General features: G+C 36.4%; 1 protein-coding gene across 9 annotated transcripts in view; it reads right to left on the bottom strand.

Annotated features, from left to right (window-relative positions):
- Window positions 1–25,341, bottom strand: part of RYR2 (ryanodine receptor 2) — a 449,014-nt gene that overhangs the window by 23,301 nt on the left and 400,372 nt on the right. For 5 of the 9 annotated variants that reach the window (XM_075412466.1, XM_075412474.1, XM_075412467.1 and 2 more), the window contains 13 exons: window positions 24,089–24,106; window positions 18,126–18,206; window positions 17,052–17,140; window positions 15,377–15,505; window positions 13,866–13,970; window positions 11,311–11,392; window positions 8,887–10,193; window positions 8,474–8,538; window positions 6,490–6,637; window positions 4,772–4,858; window positions 3,728–3,946; window positions 2,043–2,173; window positions 1,390–1,432 (listed from right to left, as the gene is read on the bottom strand). In XM_075412466.1, coding sequence (XP_075268581.1) covers window positions 1,390–1,432; window positions 2,043–2,173; window positions 3,728–3,946; window positions 4,772–4,858; window positions 6,490–6,637; window positions 8,474–8,538; window positions 8,887–10,193; window positions 11,311–11,392; window positions 13,866–13,970; window positions 15,377–15,505; window positions 17,052–17,140; window positions 18,126–18,206; window positions 24,089–24,106 — 2,504 coding nt within the window. The remainder of the gene's footprint in view (window positions 1–1,389; window positions 1,433–2,042; window positions 2,174–3,727; window positions 3,947–4,771; window positions 4,859–6,489; window positions 6,638–8,473; window positions 8,539–8,886; window positions 10,194–11,310; window positions 11,393–13,865; window positions 13,971–15,376; window positions 15,506–17,051; window positions 17,141–18,125; window positions 18,207–24,088; window positions 24,107–25,341) is intronic. The other 4 variants (XM_075412469.1, XM_075412479.1, XM_075412470.1 and 1 more) reach the window with 1 other exon arrangement.

Genomic DNA, 25,341 nt, shown 5'->3' with positions numbered 1-25,341 from the left:
GCCTCTGGGATAGCATATTTAAGCAGGGGAAGAAAAAAACTGCAGTAAAATGGCTGTGAGGAGAGAGGAGTGAGACGATGTGAGAGAAACAACTCTTCAGACACCAAGGTCAGTGAAGAAGGAGAGGGGAGGAGGTGCTCGAGACGCCAGAGCAGAGTCTTCCCTTGCAGCTCGTGATGCAAGACCATGGTGAGGCAGGTTGTTTCCCTGCAGTCCACGGAGGTCCACGGTGGAGCAGATCTCCACCCGCAGCCCAGGGAGGACCCCACACCAGAGCAGGTGGATACCTCAAGGAAGCTGTGACCCCGTGGGGAGCCCGCGCTGGAGCAGGCTCCTGCCAGGACCTACGGACCTGGGGAGAGAGGAGCCCATGCTGGAGCAGGTTTGCTGGCAGGGCTTGTGACCCCGTGGAGGACCCACGCTGGAGCAGTTTGTGAAGAGCTTCAGCCTGTGGGAAGGACTCACGCTGGAGAAGTTTGTGCGGAACTGTCTCCCATGAGAGGGACCTCATGCTGGAACAGGGGCAGAGTGTGAGGAGTCCTCCCCCTGAGCAGGAAGGAGCGGCAGAGACAACGTGTGATAAACTGGTCATAACCCCCAATCCCCATCCACCTGCGCCGCTCGGGGGGAGGAGGTAGAGAAACGGGAGTGAAGCTGAGCCCGGGCAGAAGGGAGGGGTGGGGGGAAGGTCTTTTAAAATCTGGTTTTATTTCTCACTATTCTACTCTGATTTGATTGGTAATAAATTAAACTCCCTTTTCTCCCCAAGTTCAGTCTGTTTTGTTCTTGGCAGTAACTGGTGAGTGATCTCTCCCTGTCCTTGTCTTGACCCTCCAGCCTTTCATTATATTTCCTCTCCCCTGTCCAGCTGAGGAGGGGGAGTGATAAGAGTGGTTTTGGTGGGCACCTCGCATTTATCCAGGCCAAACCAAAACAAGTTGTCTGACTATGCCCTGTGCCTAAACATCTCAATCTGTCCTATATTCTTATTAAACTCCTTTCTAACACTCTCCTGGGTGAGGGACTCTCTATTCTGTGTGCATGTATGTGAACACATAAATACACACCGACAAAACAATTTACTTATGTTGCAATATGCATACAAATGTACACAGAAATTCTCCACAGAATTTCATGAATGTATTCAAACATGTTTTATGCAACAACCTGTATGTAGAAAAAGTTTGAAGAAATAATTATCTGAGCCACACTGTAGTTGTAAGCGTGAGGTAAGGAATTTTGTGTATTTTAAATTGGTAAATACAGAAGTCTACACTGAATCGAAGTTCTATTTCAGAGAAGTGTAATCCACGTTTCTTCAAACATGAAAATAAACATGCATTAAAACTTTACTTTAACTTCATATATATTTTTGAAGATAAGCCTTACCTTTCTTTTCACAAATTTGTCCCAATAGTTGTTTGGAAAAGACCTGAAAAACACAAACAAGATTACATTCTAGACAGTCATGAAGAGATGCAGTAGTTACTAAGATGTCATTAAAATTACACACTCATTTTTTTTCTCTTTGTTGCTGCTATCACCAGCTAGTCATTTGTGAAGCCACTGGAGTGAAAGTTGCCAAATGGCATTCAGCCTACCATGTTAATGTGGCTGGGAAAGAGTGGTGGAGCCGATGCCTACAGACAGGGTTTTAAAGCAGTTGGATCACACAGTCCCACCAGGCAGAGAGTTGGGCTCTAAATATATTCCCAAAGGACAGCCTTCAAGAGACACCAGACAGATCCAAAGCACAGTTCACTCTCTAACTGACAGCAATATGCCATCATCAGTGTGCTTGCCAAAAGGAACCCATCACTTCTTAGTTTATGGAACAGAAATAATTTCAATGCATAAATCTGGGAATGAAGAAGCTTAAAAGTAATAGCAAACATTAGCATTACAGGTGCCTGAAATATTTTGTATATCCTTGCTAGAAATATATCTCTCACAACTGTTTATTTCAGATCAACTATATAATTGTGGGGATTAAAGAACAATCCGTACAAAGTGATGAAGCGACCGAGTAGGTAAAAACTCACTGTGTGTTGATTACAAGTCTATCCCACTGTCCTTTAATATCATCTTCTGATGGCTGTTCAGTTATATACAGCCCATCAAATTCCAATTTCCTTGCCACTTCCTTTTCTCTCTTAAAAATGACCAGTGGAACCTGCAGTTGAAAAACATAACAGGAATTATTTTAAAAGCTCTGACAAGTCTGAAAATTTTTAAGAAAAGCTGATTGTTATGAAAAATTAAGTATGAAAACTGAACAAAGCAAAAATAGCATTTAAAAAAAATTTTTAAAACTTGACAATTGCCCAGAACACTGTGAAGGTATAGATGCAGAAGGACCAGGTCATTCAGAATCATATAACTAAAGTGTACCACACAGTTGTAAAAAGATGACCAAAAACCTGAAAATGGATCCTTCAAATAAAATTCGTTCTCCAGTACTATGGAAAAAAAATCTAAATCTAAATCTAAATGCTTAGAAAGTCTATTTCCAAGATGCTAATTTGGGGCCATGCTTTTGGATTGCATTTTGATACCCCAAGGTGTTAAGAGTTTGCTTTTCATTTGTTAAAGAATTCTTGAGGTTTCACAGCAGGACACAAAGTGGTTTCACAACAGAGAGCAAAGAAAGACTGGCAGCAGTAAAAACAAAAATCCCTAAACCACATTCACTTTCCATATACTTGATCTGTGCTCTGTACTTCTTTGCCAGCAGCCTGGACACCTGAGCAGTAAGGATCAGCCTTTCCCTACAACTCTCTTTCATCAACTGGATGACATTCAAAAGTATATTCCAAGAAGGCAGATGTAATTAGTGGTCCCAGTGGAGCAGATTTTTCTTAGAAATCTCTTACTAATAAAAAATAAACCCTACTCTTCCCTGGAATTATTTCATAGGTCCCCAGATTTCACCTGCCCTCCAAGGGTGACTATACTATTAGTCTAGACTGGACAGGAGTATATTGAAATAATAATAACCAGGAAAAGTAGACTACTTGAGCAACATGGTGATTACATTCAATACAATAATAATAGTTCCAATCTTATTTTCAGACAGCTAATTGAGAAAAAAATAGTGGATTTCATGCGGAACAATCTCTAGAAGCAAACATATCATACACAGACCTGAAGTTATGAGGATTTTTAGTTTAGAAAGCAGTGTATCTCCAAAAACAGAGACTGAAACTGTATTTGGTCTTTTCTTCAGGGTTTCATAATTGGAAAGAAGGCAATTCATTATGGCAAATAATGATAATAATGTCTTTCCCTTCTAGTCAGAGAATAAATATATTCTGAAAAAACAACATGGTAAAGTAACGTAAAAAGTCATAGTGGAAAAAGAGCTATGAGGTGGGAGAAGGGGAGATCTCACAAGCCAGAAATCTAAGCTTTCATGCTGCATGCCAACCAGTGAAACAGTAAAATGGTTTTAGTATTTATTGACCTGCAGAGACACTTTAGGCAGAGTTGAAAATGCACCACTTAATGCAGTAGTATGATGATCATTTGCCTTAACTACAAATAACTTCCTGAGCTCACACATCACCTAACACAATTTCTGTGTAGGTTACACTAACAGAATAGCATTTCTTTACATGGTGCCTCAACTTGCTTAAGCAAAGTTGCTGTGACTTTGTTCTAATCCACACTACTCTGTGGATAAAAAAGTTGGGAGCTAGAAGAAAAAACAATGTTAAGTTTTTCTTACTTTCAAACAGTAATACCCTATGATGCAGAAGAATGAGATGACTGTGTGTAGGATGGCCAAAATGCGCAGCGTGGGCTCCATGTAGCCACTGCTTTCTTCCAGGACATAATGCACTGCGATGACCCTCTGGTGGTCACTTTCCAGGCTGTTCAAATTGGTACTTTCACCAGCAGATACCACAGGAACCTCCTTTTCTTCCATCACAGCAGAGGTGGAGACCTGTTTAAATCACTTGATCTTAATGTTGCAGCTGTATTCCTTTGACAGGAGTTTTACACTGCTACAAGCTAAGTAGTATAACTGAAAACCATCATACCAACGACAAAATAATTGAGGAAATATTTTTTTTGCATAAAAATGTCCACAGAGAATACCTCACAGAGACCCTTTCATCTTGTTCTACCCATCTGTGACCATGCATTTTGATTTTCTTCACTCTCCATTCACAGTAGCCAATTTGGGCAAATCTGGTAGCAAATTTATCACCTCATATTCAGGAAAGGGCATAGCCCTCTTGGAAGAAACTCAGTCAGCTCCAGACATTCCCACATGTAGTCTTTATCTCTGCCAGAAACTGATTCGAGTAAAGACACTAGAGTTGTACTAACAATATTAAAAGTCTCAATAAAGAAGATCAGCAATATTCTAGGCAGCTTAAGATGATGCCACTTCTCCTTGCTGTACACACACTCTCCGGGGAGCATGGAAAACATCTCAGCTGACATTATTAGTTTAAGGTGCCAGTGTATGCTGGGCTTGGCTGAGTCGCGGTGCTGTGAAACAGAGCATCTGAGGCATGGGCAGACCTTTCAGTCGGCTGCCTCTGTCCCAGAACAGAACTTTCTAAATAGCTATTTGTGTACTGGGAGTCTATCATTACTTCACACAAACACTTTCACTCTCACCTTGTTAAGATTTCTGAAGCGGCAGCATGAAGCAGTTCTTTAATCTGTTATGCTAGGCTGTTTTATTGTAGCATACTGTCTACAAATTCTGAATGTTTTTCAGTATACAATGTGAAAAGTAGTATTTTGACAAGTTTACCTTATAGAAAAGCAGGATGAAGTTTATGGCAAAAGCAACAAACAATGCCAACATCCTCATGTTGTAAAAGTTTCGCGCAAAATAATTCTGAAAATAGAAAAAGAACATAAATACACTTTGCCTAATAGTGACACCACAATCATTATTAGGTTTTTGCATGAGTTTTTTTTTTTGATTGTTTCCTCTATGGAGCTTTTTAATAGAATTACAAATAGAAAAAAAAAGAAAAAATCAAACAATTTGAATGATACATTGTAACGTGCAATAATGGAGAAAGGACCTTTTGTTTCACTCTATGCAGAAAGGGATGAAGGATTTGTAATTGCCTCTTACATCTTTTTCATTAACCTCTCAATATACTTAGAGACAACCCAGAGACATCAAACATAATAGTAATGTAATAGTAATACGGAAATCTCTGTCTTCTCTGTGCCTCAATATTCGTGCATATACATTTTACATCCCGGCAAATTGTTAGTTTTACCAGGAAACAAAAATGTCTGCATATAATTTTATTTTAAATATTTATCTCTTCCAAAATGAATTGTGTTTTTATCAGATCAGCAAAAAGTTCATTTGTGATCTAAGTACCACAGGTTGAAAGCTTCTCTCACATTCTGATGCTATCAAAATTATTGCAGAAATGTACCTTTGCCCTTCCTTGCTTCGGCAGGGGGGGTTGGACTAGATGACCCACAGAGGTCCCTTCCAACTCCTACTATTCTGTGATTCTGTGATTCCTGACAATTCACAAACCTTTCTAGCACACATTTTGAATGCTTTAACTATCACATGGGAATTCCTCCATTTTTCAGCCCTAACCACAGATGACTATTAGTGAATTATTAAATGAGACTATTAGAAGAAAAAATAAATGAAATTTGCATGACTGCTACATGATTAGCCTAAAAAATGAATCTGCGTTCAAAAGCAAAACTTAAACACCTAATTCCTAATTAAGATTGTGACTGCAGTTTTGTAGTTTTGCTGTGCTACTCATGTTAGAAGTAGGCTGTCCCTACACAATTCTATCTACTAGATATATATAGAAAAAGTGTATTTCGTTTTGCTTTGCATTTCACACTAGCCTCACAGAACATGTGTGGAATCTCCTACCTAATAAAAGTATGGATTTTAAATAGTTCTACAGCAATCTCAGGGATATCATGCTTTACTGAGACATTCTCAGATACAGTTATACTATTTTAATAAGTCTTAATTTCCACAGGTTTTGAGAAGTTTCTCAAATGCTAACTTGCTACTTCATAGAAAAAAAATTGTAACATCCTTTCTTATGAGTTTTAGGCTAAGCATTGTATCCTAATAAACTCCTTTTATAGGAGACCTTGTCACTCCTCAAATTTGTTTCTCAGGAAAACAGATATCCTACAGGCTCACAAGCTGCCGTGAAATTTCGGGACATTTTAGTCATATAAAAATGCATGGCTGTTTTCCAGTGATGGACAGGTATCTCTGAAGGTCTGGGTTTTGGACAATACTTGTCTTCCTAAGAATTAGTATCTTGTCTAGTAAGTTATTCGTGTGTTTCATTTCTCTAACATTCCAGTTAAACCTTGGCCTTCATGCCCTTTTCATGGATGATGGTGGATACAAAAATGAGGTTGATCAGATGCATAATTTGTCTTTACATTTGTAGAATAATACAGTGGTACACATCCTTGCCAACAGCTAAACACACAGTCCAAAGAACAGCTTACAAGAAGCTTCTGTTGGTATGCAATGATTTTCTTCCAGAAAGCTGATTCCTGAACTTCTGGTTCTCCATATCTGTGAGTATGAAGTTGTCTTAATTTCTGTTTCCCCTTGTCTTCCTTAGCTTTCTCTTCTTTTTCTCCATCTTCTCCACTTAGGACAAAAATGAAGCCAAAATAATATCTCAAGTTAATAAAATTGCTAAACAAAAAAATAAAACCACACCCTGCAAGAGGCCATGGCATCTTTACCTGAGGCTGAAGTAGTCAAGACTCATGCAGTTTGCACACATGAATAACAAGGAGACATATCCCTCTTCAGCCCCAAGCGCTGGCAAGGGTGACAGTCTGGTTAAGTCTACAAATAACTAAACTTATTGGTTTGGCAACTTGAAGTGAGATGCTAACTGGTAGAGGCAGGTAATCAAGAACCTGCCAACCTTGTTACCTGAAGATCTGCTTCGTAATTGTGCAGCTAATATGTGCACTGACAAATGTCCGTAAGCCGAGAGCTGTATGTCTGTATGAGTGCCTATACGTCTAAGTGGTCCCCTCCAACCTCATGCACTTGAACTGTCTGGTTTCCACACAGGTTGCAGCAAACTTTGGTTCCTTTTGCATTTACAAGCCAAACCTAAAATTTTTAAATTCATTTCTGCCCATCTGAGGAATTCTAAGTACCCACTCCGGGAGAAAGGAATAAGGAAGCTTGATAGCATTCAAAGTGTGATTATCACCCTGCTGCACAATTACAGAAAGTCAGTTAGCGGGCTGCCTTCTCCAGACGCATGATCTAAGAACCGTGAATTATCTTGGAGGTTAATTTCACCTGACAGTATGATAGATGAAAGGATCACAGAAGGCTATTTGAAGCCAAACCAGAATGAGAGGCAACTTATAAGTTACATTATTAATTTCTCCGTACCTATCTACAAACAGAATAACTGATGTCCTAAGCTGCTTCTCTTCCTAGAATACACTCAACAAACTTTCACTTGAAAGTTCACTTGAACGTTTGTCTTATGTTAGGAGTGGCTTCAGGGAAGCTAACAGTGCTGGGCACTGCACTCTTCATAGAGAACATAGGTATCGCTGCAACTCACGCAGTCCAGCAGAGCAATCAACCGTGAAGTGACCTTCAAAAGCCAGCAAGACTCTCCTTCACAAAGTCATTCTGGCTGAGTTAGAAATTTGCTGTACTGATTAGGAAGAAGAGTTTTGGTTATTGGCAAGTGTTTGTCATCCCAGGAGAGCCATAAAGATAGAGCTTGAGACTAAGGGACCCACTTAGAATTTTGACAATGACATACCAGCTACAGGAACCGTACATTTACCACAACTGTACATACATCAGGAACCATAAAATACAGGGACGGAGTGCCATACTTTTTAACAGTTAAAATGAAGCACTATGTTTTGCTTTCCACTATTTTTATTCTAAGCTGATCTCCTTAACATTAGATTTTAACATATCTTAAAAAGATTAAAATGATCATTTATCAAATGCTAACAATTTTTTCTTCATAAAGATGTGAGGATACTCATTAATTCATTAAAATTACATTGGAATATTAAAGTTTTCCAAAATCCATATAACTCAAAACAGATCATAGCAAATGGGAGGGGCAGAACAGATTCAGTCTCTAACACTGATGGATAACAAGTCTCTTGAACCCAGGTGCTCTTACAATTTTTCCAAGAGATTTCCCCCTAACTTTCAGACTTGCCAAGAAAAACATTATCAGTCAAGCACATTCTAAAAGAAACTAAATAGATGTTACAAAGTATGCTGCTGGAAGAGGGAAATTCATAAAATCTCCAAAAGATGTTATTCACATGGCATTTCCTTGCACAGATGTGAAGGATAGTTAAAAAAAAAAACCTAACTGCGTGGAACATGAATGAACACAAAGAAGTAAGTACAAATCAAGCTGGTTTTTCAGTGAAACAAACCACATTTTGTAGGATCACGAGTTAAAGTAATACATACTCTGCTTTTTCAGGTTCAGATTTTGTTTCCTCCTTCTCTTCCTTTTCATCTTCTTTCACCTGCTCCTACAGAAAGTCAGAGTAAAAAAAGTGTCTAAACACTATTATACAGTACAGAGTTAGTTAAAAGGCTACACAGAGTGTAGAATGTTAGGCTAGCAATTGAAACTCTGTGAGAAGATGATCCTTCAATTTTCATTAATGAAGAGACATTTTAACACTGAACTAAAAGCAAACCAAAATTAGAGCAGGCTGTCAGAATTCAAGTTTATGATGTCAGAGAGGGTAAACACCAGCAATTACATGTGACTTATATCAACAAACCCCAGAAAAACACACATGCAAGTTTTGTTTCAAGACTATACTTAACATACGAAAGATGGAAACATAACAGCAGAAATAAAAGATACTTACCTGGACTTTTTCCTGCACCTCAGGCATTGGAGCTAAGGAGGGAGTGCTCAGTAAATCACTCAAACCAGCATTTGGATTGTGAGGGATCAATTTATACTGTCCACCTTCTCGTTTTAAATCCAAACCAAATATATCTGAGAGTAGATCGCTCTCATCTGATAGAGTTCTCAGATCCGTCAAGTCTTCTGTAGGCAATGCAGCTTCTGTTGGCTTCCTCTCCCCACCTTCTTCTCCTTCCCCACGCACCTCATCCTGAGTGGGATCTGGCATATTAGCTAAGAGTTCAGCAACCTTGATTTTCTTTGCTCCTTCTACTAGACTTCCTCCAAGCAGCAAACTGCATATGATGCGAAAGAATCCCCGGACAACACTACAAGCAAAATGTAGTAAGCCCATCAAAATGCTCCAATAGGAAGAAAACAAAGCCATGACCATGTCCTTCATGGTCATTTTCTTCACTTTTTTCATCTGTTTCTTTAGGCTTTTCATGCTGAGCATTTTCATAAGAGTCATTAAATTATACTTGAGAGCTACTAATGCTGACTTCATGGTCATGAGAGAGAAGAAACCCATTCTAGGATCCTGGTCCTCAGGCTTATATTTCTCGTTCTCCTCTTTATTTGCTGACCTTTCATTCAGATCCGACTCAGAGATCTGGGCTGCCAGTTGCATTTCAAAGATGGTATCCTCACAGAAATTAACAAAAAGCTCCATCTTTTCTTTCTCCCCACCTTCATTTACAACATCAAATATAAACTGTCTCTTTGACTCTTTCACCTGAGGCTTCTCCCACTGAGTCCGACTTGACTCACTTATTTCAAAATAAACTCGTTCAATGCGCTTCGCACTGCCCATGATTTCTATGCGTCCAAGGAAAGGCTGAAAGTAATTCAGCACACTCTCTGACAGTTCAAGAAAAGTTTGCAAGCGGGTATCATGGGGCATGTGTTCTGACAGGTTGGTCAGGAGAACAGCAACATTGAAACCAATGTCTTTGGCAGGTTCGTGGAATCGTTTCACAAACTCCTCATAGTCCAGAGTCTCATTCTCATCTGTTTCAGCACATGAGAGCAGAAACTCCGTTTCAGACTGGGTGTAGTGCTTATGGCTTTCCATTGCCTTGTGAAAATCCCTCTTTGAAATTATCCCTTTACAATCAGGGTCATATTCTTTGAATGCATCAGAGGAAGTCAAATCCTTCAATTTTAAGAACATATCAAAAAACTTCAGAATCATCTCCACATTGTTGGACGATTCCACAAGCATATCGACCATTTGCTTGCCAATAGTTCCATTCACAACATTACCTAGACATGATGACATGAAGTTAGAGATACTGACAGCAGCAAATGTTTTGGCAAACAAAAATGTTTAATAACAACTAGTGAATTCATCAAGCAGTAAGAATGATAAGCTATTGGCTAACACGCTCACATGAGAAAGCCAGCTGTAAAATCAGAAATCTTTCACTAACAACACTACCCTAAGATTTGGAAAAAACATAAGAGTAAAAATCTTGAGTATTTGCCATTAAAGAAAGAAAGAACTAACAAGCCCTACAGAGAGACATCTTTTACATTTAATATAGTACTTAACATGAGGCAGCATGCTACGAATTTTACTGTAGTGCAAAACAGACAGAACTAGCGTCACATTAGTTACGATGAGTAGCTCAGTAGGTTACTCATGAGGAACAGCCTACATTACTAAGAATTTACTTTGCTTCTCAGTGACCTTCTACGAGCAAAGCAGTAGCAGTAGCAATACATGCTACACTACAGACTACACTGCATTTACTGCCCTGCCAGTTCTCTCAGGAAAATAAATGTGATAGGATGCATGTAAGAAGCAAAAAGGAAAAACAGATCTTTGGATCATCTACATGTATGTCTGGTTAGTCTAGTATTGAATGCACTAATACAATACCACAAAGCAGCTGAAGAAACAGTAGTATTCTCCAGGGAATCATAATTTCAGGTACTAGCTATAAACCTAGTCACTACACAAATCCATCAAAGCCTGTTCTTTATGGCCAAGATAATCAAATAAATGCAATGCAGTAAAGGTGTTAATAAAACGACTGATAAATTGTTCAGCTTCTAGAACTCAGGATCCCAACCTTCAATAGTAAAAAAACTTTTCCCCTAAGCCAAAAGAGAAGCCAAGTCCATGGAAACAAGGTAAAACTTCTACCAGAGCTGTATTTTACACTATTCTGACATCAAAATTAATATAAATTATATCAACTACACTTCATAGATCTCCCATTCACTTTAAGATGTAACAACTCTTCTCACAACTAAGATATGAAAATTAAAAACCCAAAGGAAAATGGAGCATTATTTCTCACATGAAGAAAATCACAAAGGTAAAAACTTTGCTAGTGCCACTGTGAAAGAGGATTTCAAATTAAATTTTGACTACCTTCCAGCATAGACAGCAACATGACAACCATATCCTTCTGAAGATCCATTAATTCCTTCAGCAATTCAATTTGACTGGAGTCCTAAATAATGAACACAATATATATACTATCTGTTGACTTATTTGACATTTATAAATGTGCATGCATATTTCACCCTGTAAAAATGAGACTTAGAAATTAAGAAGCTAGCAGTGTCAAAGCTGGTAATACAGTTACAATATATTTAATTGCTTGATTCCTTACAGTACATTTATAGGATCAAACATTTGCACAATCATCTGTTTAGAAGACAGTAATTTAATAAAGACAAACTGAAAACTGAAGGTGATGAAAAAATCTAAAGCAATAACTGGGTACGTCAAGCTTTCATGTCAGCTAAAATAGTGCCACTGTTCATGCAAGTCTACGGCTATGAAGACTTGTAAAAACAACAATGGCAGCAGCACATACAGCTCAAAGTGTAACATGATTCAAAGTGAGCTATTCCATTACAGGCCACTCAACTTTTTTGGGGAGAAAGAAAAAAAGTTGAAATAAAATTTCAAAATATATATTAATAAAGTTCCATGAATATTTCCTTAAATATATATGATATTGATTTTTTCAGCCATCTTTTATCTCATTCAGCTTATCACTGTTTCGCTTGACACGATTTCAACCCAGAGTCTATCTGGATAGATTTATTCAACTACTTCATTTCTTCCTCAGTGATACACTGCTGCCATTAATAAGGAATACTGGAGCATTGCTGGACTTCAGGGATTAGTACAAAAAACTCAAGGTACGTCATGGCAATTTGGATATTGGATCGAAAACAGCACAAGTTGGAAATAACAAAGATGTCCAATTGATTTGTCTTGTAAATATTCACTATAAATCTTCTCACTTCGAAAGCTGCTTACAACCTGCATGATCTTTGTTCATTTAGATTGAAAATTTTACTTTCATTTTCTGCCTTACAAACATTTCTTAAGAAGTATTACCAGTATCACCTTGTTGCTTCCTAGTACAAGACTAGAGCAGGAAAATGCAAAAAAAACCCATAACAAAACCAAACACTGCTGGCCCCATAAAGGAGCTCCCAAAAGCCAAGAGCTTGAGCTCACCATCACTATTTATCATATATTTGGAGTCGACCATGTTTCTGTCATCCCACAGAACAGCATGAGTAACTCCACACGCTACAATGGGTCTTGCTGAGCTTCTTGATTCTCTCTGAAGTGGCAGAATGAGTATCATTATTTTCTAGATGCAGTAATTAAAAGACGGTATGAAGCCACTCCAGGCACAGTTGAGATTATAAACTTGTCATTACCGTAAAAACAAATCTTGGCAATAGCCACATCATATTTCTCAGTCAACACCGAGCTACCATATGTTTGATTTGCTGTGAGTAACTACTCAGATGCTGCTTTCCATGTTGCTTTAGTGGTACAGGAAGAAAGCACAATAACCACCACTGTGGCCTATCCAAAACTGACTATTTCTTCAATTCTTAAAATAACAAAGATGTTCCAAAACCAGGACAGTATCTATAGGCACTTATAAATACAATTCAGTAGAAATTCAGTGCATTGCTCTTGAAAAACAGGTTTCACTGTGATGCCCTTTGCTGGAAGACGACCTCTATTTAGCCAGAAAGAATGAGAAGCACACCTGCAGCACCAAGTCTACAAACTTGTGCAATCAGCCTACGTTCAGGCATAACGTCACAAGGGCAGGGAGGAAAATCATTTGAGCAAGACTACTTTAATTTATGCAGATAATACTTACATGGATACATTTGGAGCCACATAATGAAATCTAAAAACCTCAGAGCTCTATTCCTTAACAACTAAAACCTTTACAAGCTTATGACACTTTTCTCTGAGAATATGAAATTATGTAAACATTTACAATCACTGCATTCAATTAAGATGTGTAATTCTTTTAAAAACATAAGAAGTTAAAAAATGCACTGCTCAAGGATAGGATCTTTTTCACTTAATTTTAATCCCCTGAAGAGCTGTCTATGCCAGTCCCCTACACTATTTCTATAGTTTATGAAATGAATACTCACATCCAAAAGCAATTTACCCATTCTAAGGTCTGATTACCCTCTTTCTCTATTCAGAGTAGAAAAGGCTTACATGCAGACACGTGTTGAACTAGGGTTCAATAATGACAAACTAGGGTTCAGTGCAGGACGTATCAATGAAGATACAAAAGGCATATGCAAAATTGCAAAAAACACTGTCACAGAACTTTGGTATGAAAGACAGGAACCAGCTGGTTCTTTCTGAATATCGGTGATGTGCTTTATTTGCAGTTTGATCTAATAGGCTTTGTGCCTGTGGCCAGTAATGCAATTACAGGTCTGCTGTTTGCACCCACTACAATTTCATAATTTACTCCTTCAACTCTGTTGTGTTGTCACCTCTGTCTCTTATTTCTCCTCATATTTCCCCTATTAACTGTTGTTATTAATGACTCAAACATATCAACAAGTCTGTCTATCTTTTACAGAAAAGTTAATAACTTAAAAAAAAAAAAAAAAAGTAAAACAAAAAGATACCTGAGACAGTTTCATCTGCATGTGGGCAAACACATGAAGAAAGCCAACTACAGCATCCCACAGCCTGCTGTGTGCCAGGCTTTGTTGATTCCCAGTACATGGCCCCTATTGTTCAGGCAACAAAACAAAACAAAAAGAAAAAAAAGGAAAGCAGAGTTTATTTGCAAGAAACCCAACAAAAACAGGAGGGAAGATATACAGGCAGTGCATAGCTCAGGGATGTCCTTTAGAAGCTGCTATAAAAAACCCCACCATATATAGAATTACCTATTTAGTAACGCCACTGACTGTAAGCAATGCCTGTTCCTAGTAAGAATTCTGCCTCTGTTTTAGTCAAGTCCCAATTTACTGATTCAGAACCACATAAAGTGTATCTACTTGCAACTTTAATCTGCAAATGCTAAAGGGGTAGAAATCTTCAAGCTGATTCTTCCCTATGTAGTTCTGTAAATTAGGAATAACTTTACAGAAGGTTAATTCAAAATTGCCATAAAGGGATTACAGAATCAGACTCCTGTTTCCACCCCCCGCCCCCACCATTCCCAGCATATTCTAGCTGTTGTAGAACACAGTGCTAAAGTATATTCTTCCAACCATTCCAACTTCTGAAAAGCAGGAATACACAATCTTTTGAAGCCTCAGAGGATAACAAATAAAATCTTCAACAGCTAACAATGCTACTTGTGGTTTGTCAAATGTATGCACATGTATATAAGCTGCCGCTACTCATATTTATTCAGTCCTATTTTATCACATTTCATCCTTGTGAACTATAAAACACTATTTTCGTACTAATGATTTTCCTTTGAATTCAAACAGTATAATAGACACCTAATAGTCTAATGAGATTCTCTCTAACCTGCTTATTATGTGCAGAAAGTGTAATATTGTTGACTGATTTACATGAGGAATTAACTAGGAACTAAATTACACCAAATTCCTAACATATCATGGAAGAACTGCTATATTGTTATTTTGACAGAATTTATCCCAGTCTCATCTACTGCAGAGTCCACTTCAAGTGTATCTCTACAATTCTCAAATGTAATGAGTAACTTCAGTATTTCAGACACAGCACTGATGACTTAAACCAGCCTTATTCCTGACAGAAAATACAATCTAATGCTCTGTTGACTAAATAGCAACTATGTTTTGCATTGACCTTAGTTTCTCGATATATTAAAAAAGACTTTACAGTGGATAACACTGCTGCAGTTGAGGCCACATTAAAACAAAACAAAATGAAAACAACTCTACTGTCTTGCATACAACCAAAGGACAATTACTTGCTAATAACTGTAAATATGACTAAATTGCTAATATTCCAAAAGAATAGTGACAGCTATATATATTTCAAAACTTCCTACTTAAATAAACTAAAATAATGTTGAAGCATAAATGCATCTGTATTATATTTCTATCTATGTTACATATGGCTACATTATATCTTCATGTCAAAAGTATGATTAATTTTCTTTAAAATTCATAAAATTCCAATGAAGCTAATTTACCTGGATATACTCCGTAAGAGTATTGAAAACTTGTTTTGCAACCTGGATGGCTTTGGAAAAATTTCGTTGTCCTTGCTCATCAATAACGTCCTTCCCAGAATAATACCAGTAGAAATCACTAATGGATTCCTAAAAAAGTTGTGAGAAGCACAAAGAGATTACCTAATCGAACTGCCTCTAACCAGTTATCCCTCAAGATATGAAAAATAACATTAGACAGCATTCTAGTTCTGAAAAGTATTTAGTTTATACAGGTTTTAAATGAGCCCCCCAATGATTCTCAAGTATTACTTCAAGAATTGTAGTTTCATATCAAGGGAATCAATAGGAAAACAAATAAACTGAAATAAATAATTAAAAAAACCCATAGCAAAAACTCAAAATAAAATAAAATCCTAAAAAATTAGATCTGCTCCTTAGAAATACAACCGCCTACATTCCGAAAAGCAGTACTCAGTAGTACTACCATGTTGCATGCTGTTCACTAAACAATCTCTCTACACTGCATGCTTGACATCTAGTCAATAGTGGGAGCAAATGTTGCTTTGTGTGCATGATTCCTCTTTCTGTCTTTCCCAAAGGCAAGCTTATTAAAGTTTCAACAAAGTAAGCAGTGGAATGAATATCACTGTATCATCCCTACAACTTCTACAGAATGCATAAGGATAAAAAGTAATGTTGATAACAGTAGCAATTTAAAACCACCAATTTTCAAGGCCTGGAATTCTCAGACCCAATAAATAAATGGCTAAAGATAAATTAAAAAACACAACAAAATATATTATGCACAGTGATTTTCAGCAAGATGAGAATAATAGGTAAAAATGATTAACATTTATCACAAAATATGTTTTCATGTCTTTCATATGCTCCAATCTGAAAACAAATTAGATTTTTTTTTCATTACTTTCTACTGGGTTGTGACAATGTAATATTTTCGTATATGAAGATTAGAGGGATAATTCAAACTAGAGGGTTGAAGCCTTCTGCTTTTGTTTTTTCTTTTTGCCTTTTTCCCCTCTTTGGAAAATGATGTGCTGTTGTTCTGCCTCATTCTAAGCCATCCCATAACTATCCATCCAGCAGCCCAGTGTTCAGACTAAATCAGAACACGGATGAAAAAGCACCTGGCTGAAGCTTAACAATACATAACACTTTCCAGTCACAGTACAGTCTCAGTCAACAACTAGCTAATGGTATTAACTGATACAGTCAGCACGGATCTACCTTCTGCCTGCTCTCCTCAGTTAACAGACTCCATTGCATTCTTACATATAATGGCTGAAATCAGTCTTTCACACTTTCATCACCTTTGACTCTCACAGTACAAAATAACAACTCTTGAAACTGTAACCAGTAGACTGTTAAAGCCTTTCTCATCAACATGGGCTACAGTGACCAGAATAAATGTCATGACAAATAAATGTGCTCCTCTAATAAAACTGAATATTTTGTGATAAGGATGAAGTTTGATTTTGCTATAAACACAACTTTCGTAGCAGCAAACCATGTATTGCTGAAGGATATTCCAGAGAAATCAATAACTTCGGAGTCTCCCCATACAAACTTCTGCCTTATGATCAAAATTAATGAAATATATTTTAAAAAAGGGTAAATATCATACAAATGCAAGTCATAATTGTCATATACTTAATAAGTATATAAGTTAACCTACCTGAACTCTTAATAAGTAATCCACAGTGGAAATTATAATATTAACAGTTGTGTTGTTACCAGTCTGAGTTCTCAGGTAATTCTGAAAATCTAAAAATTCAAATAAAAAAAAATTAAATTTAATTGTTCAAGACTTATAAAACTACTCCTGCAAATTAATTCTGATTTAACATGATCTAGGAAAGTATAGCTTTAAGGAATGTACTGGCTTTTTAATTCTTTTTTTTTTGCAATAAACTGTTTTACAAGTTTCAGTATTTTATTGCAGAGATCATATATCAGTGAACTTCTGAAGGCAGAAGCTTGATTATCTGTTTCATCTACAGGACTTTAACTTGGTCTTATTTTCATCTCATTTATAACTAATCCCACATCTCTAGAACTCCATCAATACCAACATAATTACACCTAGTATATATTTTGTTAGACAAAAGCAGAATTAAATCACATAATTATACAGTTGCTGATTACAAGCTCATAAATATGTCCAACGGCTAAAAAAATTTATAATTTTTTTTCTTTTTCTTTTTCTTCCCTAATAATGACACAGAGATCACAGGGAAATGTATTTAATAATAAAAATATGCTTAATATCATGTATCTGTTTAATTTCATTTTGAATTTTTAAAATAGATGCTGCTTCTTCAAGAACGATACTGTGTATGTTGTAATTTCACACAGAATTCTACTTGATATTAGTGCCAAACAGCGCACACCAGAAAGCATACAAGTGCCAAAGAACAATAAATATACCTTCCTGTTATATCCTTCCTCTCAAACTTCACTGACTAGAAGTCACAAGCCATTTACATTTTCCTATATAAATTTACCTTTCCTAGTAGGTCAAGATCCAAAAGTCCTCACTTTGGAAACCATTATCTTTTCTACAAAGTTAAAGCTGATTAAAAAAGCTGGCAATTTAATTCTACCTACATATTTTCCTTTCATGTACAGTCTAGCAGCTACTCCAACTTTCATAATATTTTATGAAGGCTGCCAAACCTTCAGCAACAAAGAGCTTATATCTTTAGTTACCACCGACTTGGCTTAGCTGAGTGGCAGCCTGCCCACCAACCTGAATTATGTCCTTCACAAAGCAACTGAAGGAAGCGGAAGAGGTCACAGGTGAACTCATCATCCTGCATCACTTTTTCTCCTGTAGAAAGGCCAGATGGAAGCAGATTATCAATGGGCTGCCAAGTAACACCCCATAGCCCCTGAAAAAAATCTCCATATTTAATTTTAAGCAAGAGAGAAGGGGAGAGAAAGTTTATAACCACCAATCTATCTGAAGCACATATGACTTGTGCTTGGCAGATAGTTATTTGGTTAAAACAAAGAAAATTATGAAATTTAACTTCTGGTTTATAAATATGGCAGCATGAGCTTGGCAACATTTTACAAATAATCCATGATTTGCATTCTTATTTGACTTTGCTGGGCATGAATGCTGCATTACATACAAAGGTTAGGACTGGATTAATTTGCTTTCCATTCACCACAAAACAAGGTACTTAAAGAAAGAGGTTTAATCAAACAGTAATGAAAATCATTGCTCAAATAAAAAATTTGATTTTAAAAATAACCCATGAAATTTACTGCTGTGTGCATTCTCAAGAATCATTTAGGCTGAAATATTTGAGGATTTAGTACCTGTCTGCTGCTGGCACAAAATGTATATTGGGCATTTGTCTCCCTTGACAAAATAATGCAATAAAATTACGATGAACTAGAACAAATGCCAACGTGCTTTACTGAATTAGGCCGTTCAGTTCATTTTTCGGTAAATAGCTAATATCCAAACATGTAAAGCTTCAGATTATTTTCTTGATTCTTCACAGGAAACAGTATACTAAAAAGCCCTCAGTTAACACACCATTATTTCAATTACATCAATACATACAGCTGACTCCGTACACTGACATGTGAAGAGGAGAAACAACCACTCACCCAGGAAACAATCGTGACTGAGGAAAATGTAGAACAGCTAATAAAATGATACAGAAGGACAACAACATAGGTGTTAAAAACAATTTCACCTATTGAAAGTAAGGAGATTCCCATTTGGGACTTTGGAAAAGTATTTGGAATGTGTATGGCAATAAAAATGGAAGCCACAAAAACTTCTACTTTATAAGAATATACATCATTTGCATATGTGGCTAAGTGCTATTTGTAGACAACAAAAGGAAATGAAGATAAAAATGTCAGAAAACTGCAAAAGAATTTGAAGTATTTATTTTAATGGGGATATATTAGGCTTTTTTCTGAACTTCACAATCTCATGTCTACAAAGACAGTATTTGTAGTGTGTGAACAGAAGGAAACCACAAGAGTGAGTAAATGAATATAGAAAAAAAAAAACTTTTTTCAAAAAGGTTATAGACAATAATAATTACCGATAATAATTACATTAAAAATTACTGACATACTGTTATATTGGTGGGTAACTCTAATTCTAAAGTCTACATTTGTAAACCATTATATTATTATAATTACACTATTACAGCTGAACTGTAAACATTATTTAGTACAATTCAGAATATATACAAAAACGAACATGATCAGAAGTTTGACTTTAAGTAGTCCTGAACAATTACAAGTTCAAGCTAATGGACTTCTCAATCCACCGCCTGTGAATTTTAAAGTGAGCAGCTTCAGTACAATGGTAGGATTGGAAGCAAAAGCATTTTGAAAACTAATATGAATATTATAAAAGTACAGAATATCTCTCTTTCCTGTTGCCATCAGGACATTTAGTACTAAGAGCACATATCACCAAAGTATATTACAACACAGTTTCTTGTAACATCGGGAAAGATAAAATGCTCTTCCTCCTAACTCCAGATGTGTACTTATGGCAGTGGCAAACAATAAGCAATTCTATCTCCAAGAGTAAGCCAAATACTATAAATGACATTCCATAACATTTTTTCTCCATCCCAGACATAAATACCAAATATATGGTTTTTCAGTCACAGAAGACTGAAAACCCTTTCAGCTAATTAAGCAATGAAAAATAAATGACTGTTTCTGTCAGTGCTGATTAATGTATACATACAATATATGCCTGAGAAGGCAAGAAGGCAAAATCGAGAGGTGCCTGTGGACTTAGAAGTATATTATTCAATATTATATGCAGGTTCAGCCCTGTAAGATAGCTTCATATGTTGCTGGCCAAAGGCCATAGTATACAATATCCTACAGGATTAGACTCTTTCTTTTGTTTTAATTTAACTGAACTCCTGCCATGTTTAAAGTTATATTTGGAGTCACATGCTTTGTTGATCTAGATGGATATTTATATTTTGCAAAAACAAGCATTACAAAAAGCCAAATATTTGGTGGAGCCTGTATCTTTACACATGCAATGTGCATAGCTTGACTGCTGAGCTGGCAATAATTTTAAAAAGTAACTCACAAGGGAAACTGCTGATGAATTACAGCTGGCAAAATCCAGCCCATAAAGGGCCCGACCATGTATATCTTGCATATCAAGATATCACTGAATCAAAGTCATTTGCATGAATAAGACTGCAGAATATGTTGCAGTTTAGTATTTTTCCACCTCTATTTTTCTTGCCCTCTTCTCAAGTAAGATTTTTCAGAACATGAAGGAAAACAAATCGCAAGTTAAAATGGTTATACAGATTAATTTATGAAGTAATCTTCTGGCGTTTAGTACAACCACTGGAATTTAGGAAGTTTTATAAAATAAATTCAAATTTTAATATTGGAAGGGTTTGGAAGGGTCTTTTAATTAGCTCCACCATAAAGAAATCACAAAATGAATATAAGTTATTCCAAAGTTCTGCAAAATCAGAAGGTGTTTATGTACATCTTTTCACGTAAACTGAAAGGTCCAGTTCTTTTGGAAATATTTTTATGTATTTCAAAATGAAGCAAAAAAACCCGTTTCCAACAGCTTGGCCACATTGAGATTTAAAACAATCCTGGTTTTCAATTTCTACAGCGAATCAAAATCTAACTAAAACCAGTGTTTGTATTGTCAGAAATTTCAATTTTGAGATGTTACTTACTGACTGCAAGAGGTGTCTCACTGGCAACTACAGAACTGAAGTGCAGATCCATTTCTTTCTAGAAAATCTAAGAGAACAACCTTTGCTGCTGTGCACGCAAATTCATGCCAGTACACATGAAGATTTGCATAGATAATCTACTCACAATCATACACACTGCATATAGTATGACTCAGGTTGTCATGAAACCATGTTCTTTAATTTCTGTCGATATGATGTATATTCTGGCATATATTTGCTTCAACATTAAAATGCTGCCATTGCTCATGCTGTATGTGAATGATATGGCTAAACACACAAAGGCTTGAAGCCTGCAGTTTCTGCAAAACTGGTAACTTGTGTTTGTGATATATAGGAATGGAGGTATTACGTGTAGGAAATGAAAATAAGATTGAATGAAAAATGAAATAGATTATTTTTTTCCTTGAAAGTGCATGTGTCCAAGTTTAATAATTCTCCCTCTTTCTTTGAACTGAAGCTACTTAAGTTCCCTTTTAAATGCAAACACTAGCTCAAATACAGTGATTTAAAGGTGGAAAACACCCCTGCAATGTAGGTTATGGTGGATCACGCAGAATTTAAACACCCACTTTAACTGTGAGGTCGGTGAAGGACAAAAGCATAGTTATTGATTTCACATTATTAATGGCTGAAAACAGCCCTGATGTGTACCCTCATTATAGCTATTTATTATATGGCATGTATACCACTCTCAGTCAGTTTAATAACAAAGTCCTTTAAGACCTACTATCAGATCAAATTTCAGTCTAAATTTGCATTTTATTAAAATAACCCTTCTGAGAACTTATGAAGAAACAAAATAATGCCATGATACAGTATTAAAAGATTACAAATAAAAATAGAGCTTCGCTGACAGAAAGGAAATATGGTAAAATAATCTGAGTGTAAACTTAACATCTTAAACTTTTTGCACCATATGATAAGTAAAACAAGTCTCTCCAAAGGAGAAAAACATTGCACTTTCAAGGTTTTTGTGACTCACAGTGAGATAGCGTAGAGTACGAGTTTTAAATGAAAAATGAAAAACCACTGCAAGATAGCAAGCTTTTTTACATGTCTTTGGTTTTGACCCCCCCTTTTTTGAAAAGGAAACAGAACAATCAAAACAAAATACATACAGAAGAAACAACATTGAGTACACCACAAAAACAAGTAAGAAACACATTTGCTAAAGAACCATCAATGTTGTTACCAGTGGGGGTTCCAGGGTTTGGAAAGGGAAGGTAGTACCAGTCAGAGGAATATCAGGACAAGGAGCTTACGATGCCGACAGTACAAAGAAACACTTGGAATAGAGCGATAAATCTCACATCCGTATTGACTCAGTAAAGGGCTTTCTACCTATTGCCAAGGTTGACATAGGACCAGAAACTATATAGCAATGCCTTTGACAAAAAGTTGACTTTATTCCCGTAAGTGTCAACAGCAGTTTTTCTTTCACTTTGGCAAGCGTAGTTTCAGGCTTACAGGTTGTAAACTCAATTACAATTACTCATTTATATGCTTCTGCATCAGATTCAGATGACATGAGAAACAGGTGACAGCGCACATTTTACATCACATCGTTCCCTTGGTAATCAATAAAATGATCTTTAATTGAGGAGTAAGTAATTACTCCTAGAGTATCTCCCTCGAAAAAAGGAATGGGAGAAAACATTTCCACATCTTTGGTACTTCCTTTGTAGTCTTTACAGATGTTTATTCATAGGATTGCAGACAGACATGATCTCAGGTATCCCATAAAATCTAGGATACTTTGAAGTCATTCATGACAGGAGTTTCCCCACAGACACACTGGCTGGGCTTTCGTAATGCTATCAGGTATTAATACCAGTACCTGTACAGCTCTCACATGAACTATTTTTCAATAAATTGAAAAAGGTGTGCTTCATAACATAAAAAGTATTATTATTTGAAGATAGCATATTATCAAGAATAATGTAACCCCGAAAAGAAAAAGTACAATATTTTTTGATTGGCTTTGCTCTGTTCTGTTTTCTTGAATTTTCAATAGCTGGATATTAATACATAAATAGGTGCTGTTGGCAAATATTATCCCTTTGTGCCAAGAAATCTTTGACATTGCTGCTGCTTAGCAAGAAAGAAAATGAAAAGACATGATCCTAAGAGTAGAATTTTGTTAATCTGCCAAATAAAAAATTTCCACTGAGAAAACAAGTAAAAATCCAGATCATCCCCCTCCCCTGCATTTGGCTAATGGAAAGACGTCTCCTGTGTTTGAGCTTATTGTTTCTGCTGAATGGTATACACATTTTGTATTTTAAATTCGCATTTCACAGCAACTGCTCCTACAAAGTTCTTGCTTTACTTGAAGTAAGGAACCTTTGAGGTACAGGAACATGTAAGTAGTTTTCAGAGCAAGGAAGAACCACCTGTAAACATTATTGACTGCTCTAAATTAGCGATGCACCACCTCTTTCTTGTATCAACTCCTGACCACATTAGGTAAACCTAGCCAGTGGCAAGTCCTCTCCTTACTAACCACCCTCAAATCCTCACTGGATCCACCACTGATTTCCTGCACTTGCACAAATCAATGCAGCGATAAAGCCACATTCAATACACAACATAAATACTACAAGAGGACTACAGCACAAGGCTTTGTGTATACATAGGTTTTTGTTTTTTAAAAACATCCATCCATTGCAAATACTGGGCTCACTAAAACGAAAAGAAATAAAAAAGAACAGAAAAAAAAAAGAGTTTAAAAAAGCTTGCTGCTCTTACATCTAACGTGCCAGTTACTGTGCAAATCCTGAGAAAGAACAAAGTGGGGAGAGTTGACACAAAAAACAAGAAGTTTGGAATACACAATCGTAATAAGAATGGAAAAGAACCCACTCGTTTAACAGTCTTACAGGAACAAAAAATCTAATGGTGTTCAGGAGCTGTACAGTGCTGACACAAAGCTAACAGCAGGAAAAATAAAGAATAGGCAGTTGTTTTTAATAATTACCACGCTCATGAGTGATGACTGAGGAAGGGAGGACAGGACAATTAGTTCAAAGAAAAAGAAACAGGGAAAAAAGAAAAAATGTTGAGAATTTTTTTTTAGCAAATACAAAATTTAGTTAGTATTGGTTTTGGCAAAATTAGTTCTGTACTAAAAGAGAAAGATCAAATAAACAGCAAATAAAAAAAAAACCTCAAATGAGGAAGCACAAAAATACTCTAACATAGGTAGAGTCAATTATGCAGTGTTTAAATATTTATTTATATTTGCATGCAAAATCTGTCATTTCTAAAAATAGAGGCAGCTGCCAAAAGAAAAATGAGCCAATATCTTGACAATCCATTTCAAAATCCAGCATTATAAATAATAACTTTAATTATTTAATAGTAGAAATGTTGTCCAAAAGAGCAAAACATTGTACAGAATAATCTTCAGTAAAACATGAAAGTAATGGCCAGAACCTTATATGCCAGGTAGCTGCATCAGTTCTCAATCCACAGTCTTGCGACCAAATTTTATCCACTTGGGTTCACTTTATTTTGTTTACTCATATAAGTTCAGCAGGATTTAACCCATAATTTAAATTGGGGGAGCACTTTTGGAGAAGCAGCATTTATGATCGGTCTTGAAGTCATTCAGTCATATTTAATAGTTCATGGTTTTGATTTGACACAAGCAGTTGAATAATCAAGAAATACGCCACATAAAAGAGCTACAGGCACAATAGCCAATGAGATATGCAGTGCTGAGATATGAATTATGAACACCCAAATGCAATAATGATTATGCAGTCAAGCTTTTTACCTTGTTTTTAAGATAAAAACATGTTAAAAGATTAGGTCACTGTAGGATTTAAACATAAAAATGCACCATAAAAAATATTGAAGATAAGGAGAAAAAATGTGCTTTGGTAGCATTATTGAATCACATAAGGTTGAGCCTAATGTTTCCAGACAATCACAGTAAGGGAGTAGCAGAACTTACTGTCAGACAGAAGAAAGAAAATGACAGTGAACTGACAACACAGAAGGTAGAAAGCCGAGTTGGTTCGAGTCAAAAGTAAAGTGAAAATTTTGTAGTATTTCCCCAAAGACAAACAGAAAGGAATTATTTCAAAGAAAAAGCTTTCCCATCAGACCTTTTTCCAAACAGCAGATACAGTTCCCTCAACCTCTAGTATTTAACTTACGGCTTAACTTTTCATTTCAGCCAAGACGGTTTAAGAAATCAGGTGAGAACTCTTAATTCCATTTTAT

Source organism: Opisthocomus hoazin, chromosome 2, assembly GCF_030867145.1.
Source record: "Opisthocomus hoazin isolate bOpiHoa1 chromosome 2, bOpiHoa1.hap1, whole genome shotgun sequence".
NCBI classification, from domain to species: Eukaryota; Metazoa; Chordata; class Aves; order Opisthocomiformes; family Opisthocomidae; genus Opisthocomus; species Opisthocomus hoazin.
The sequence above is the reverse complement of the archived record's forward strand: the minus strand, read 5'-3'. Positions and strand labels throughout refer to the sequence as shown.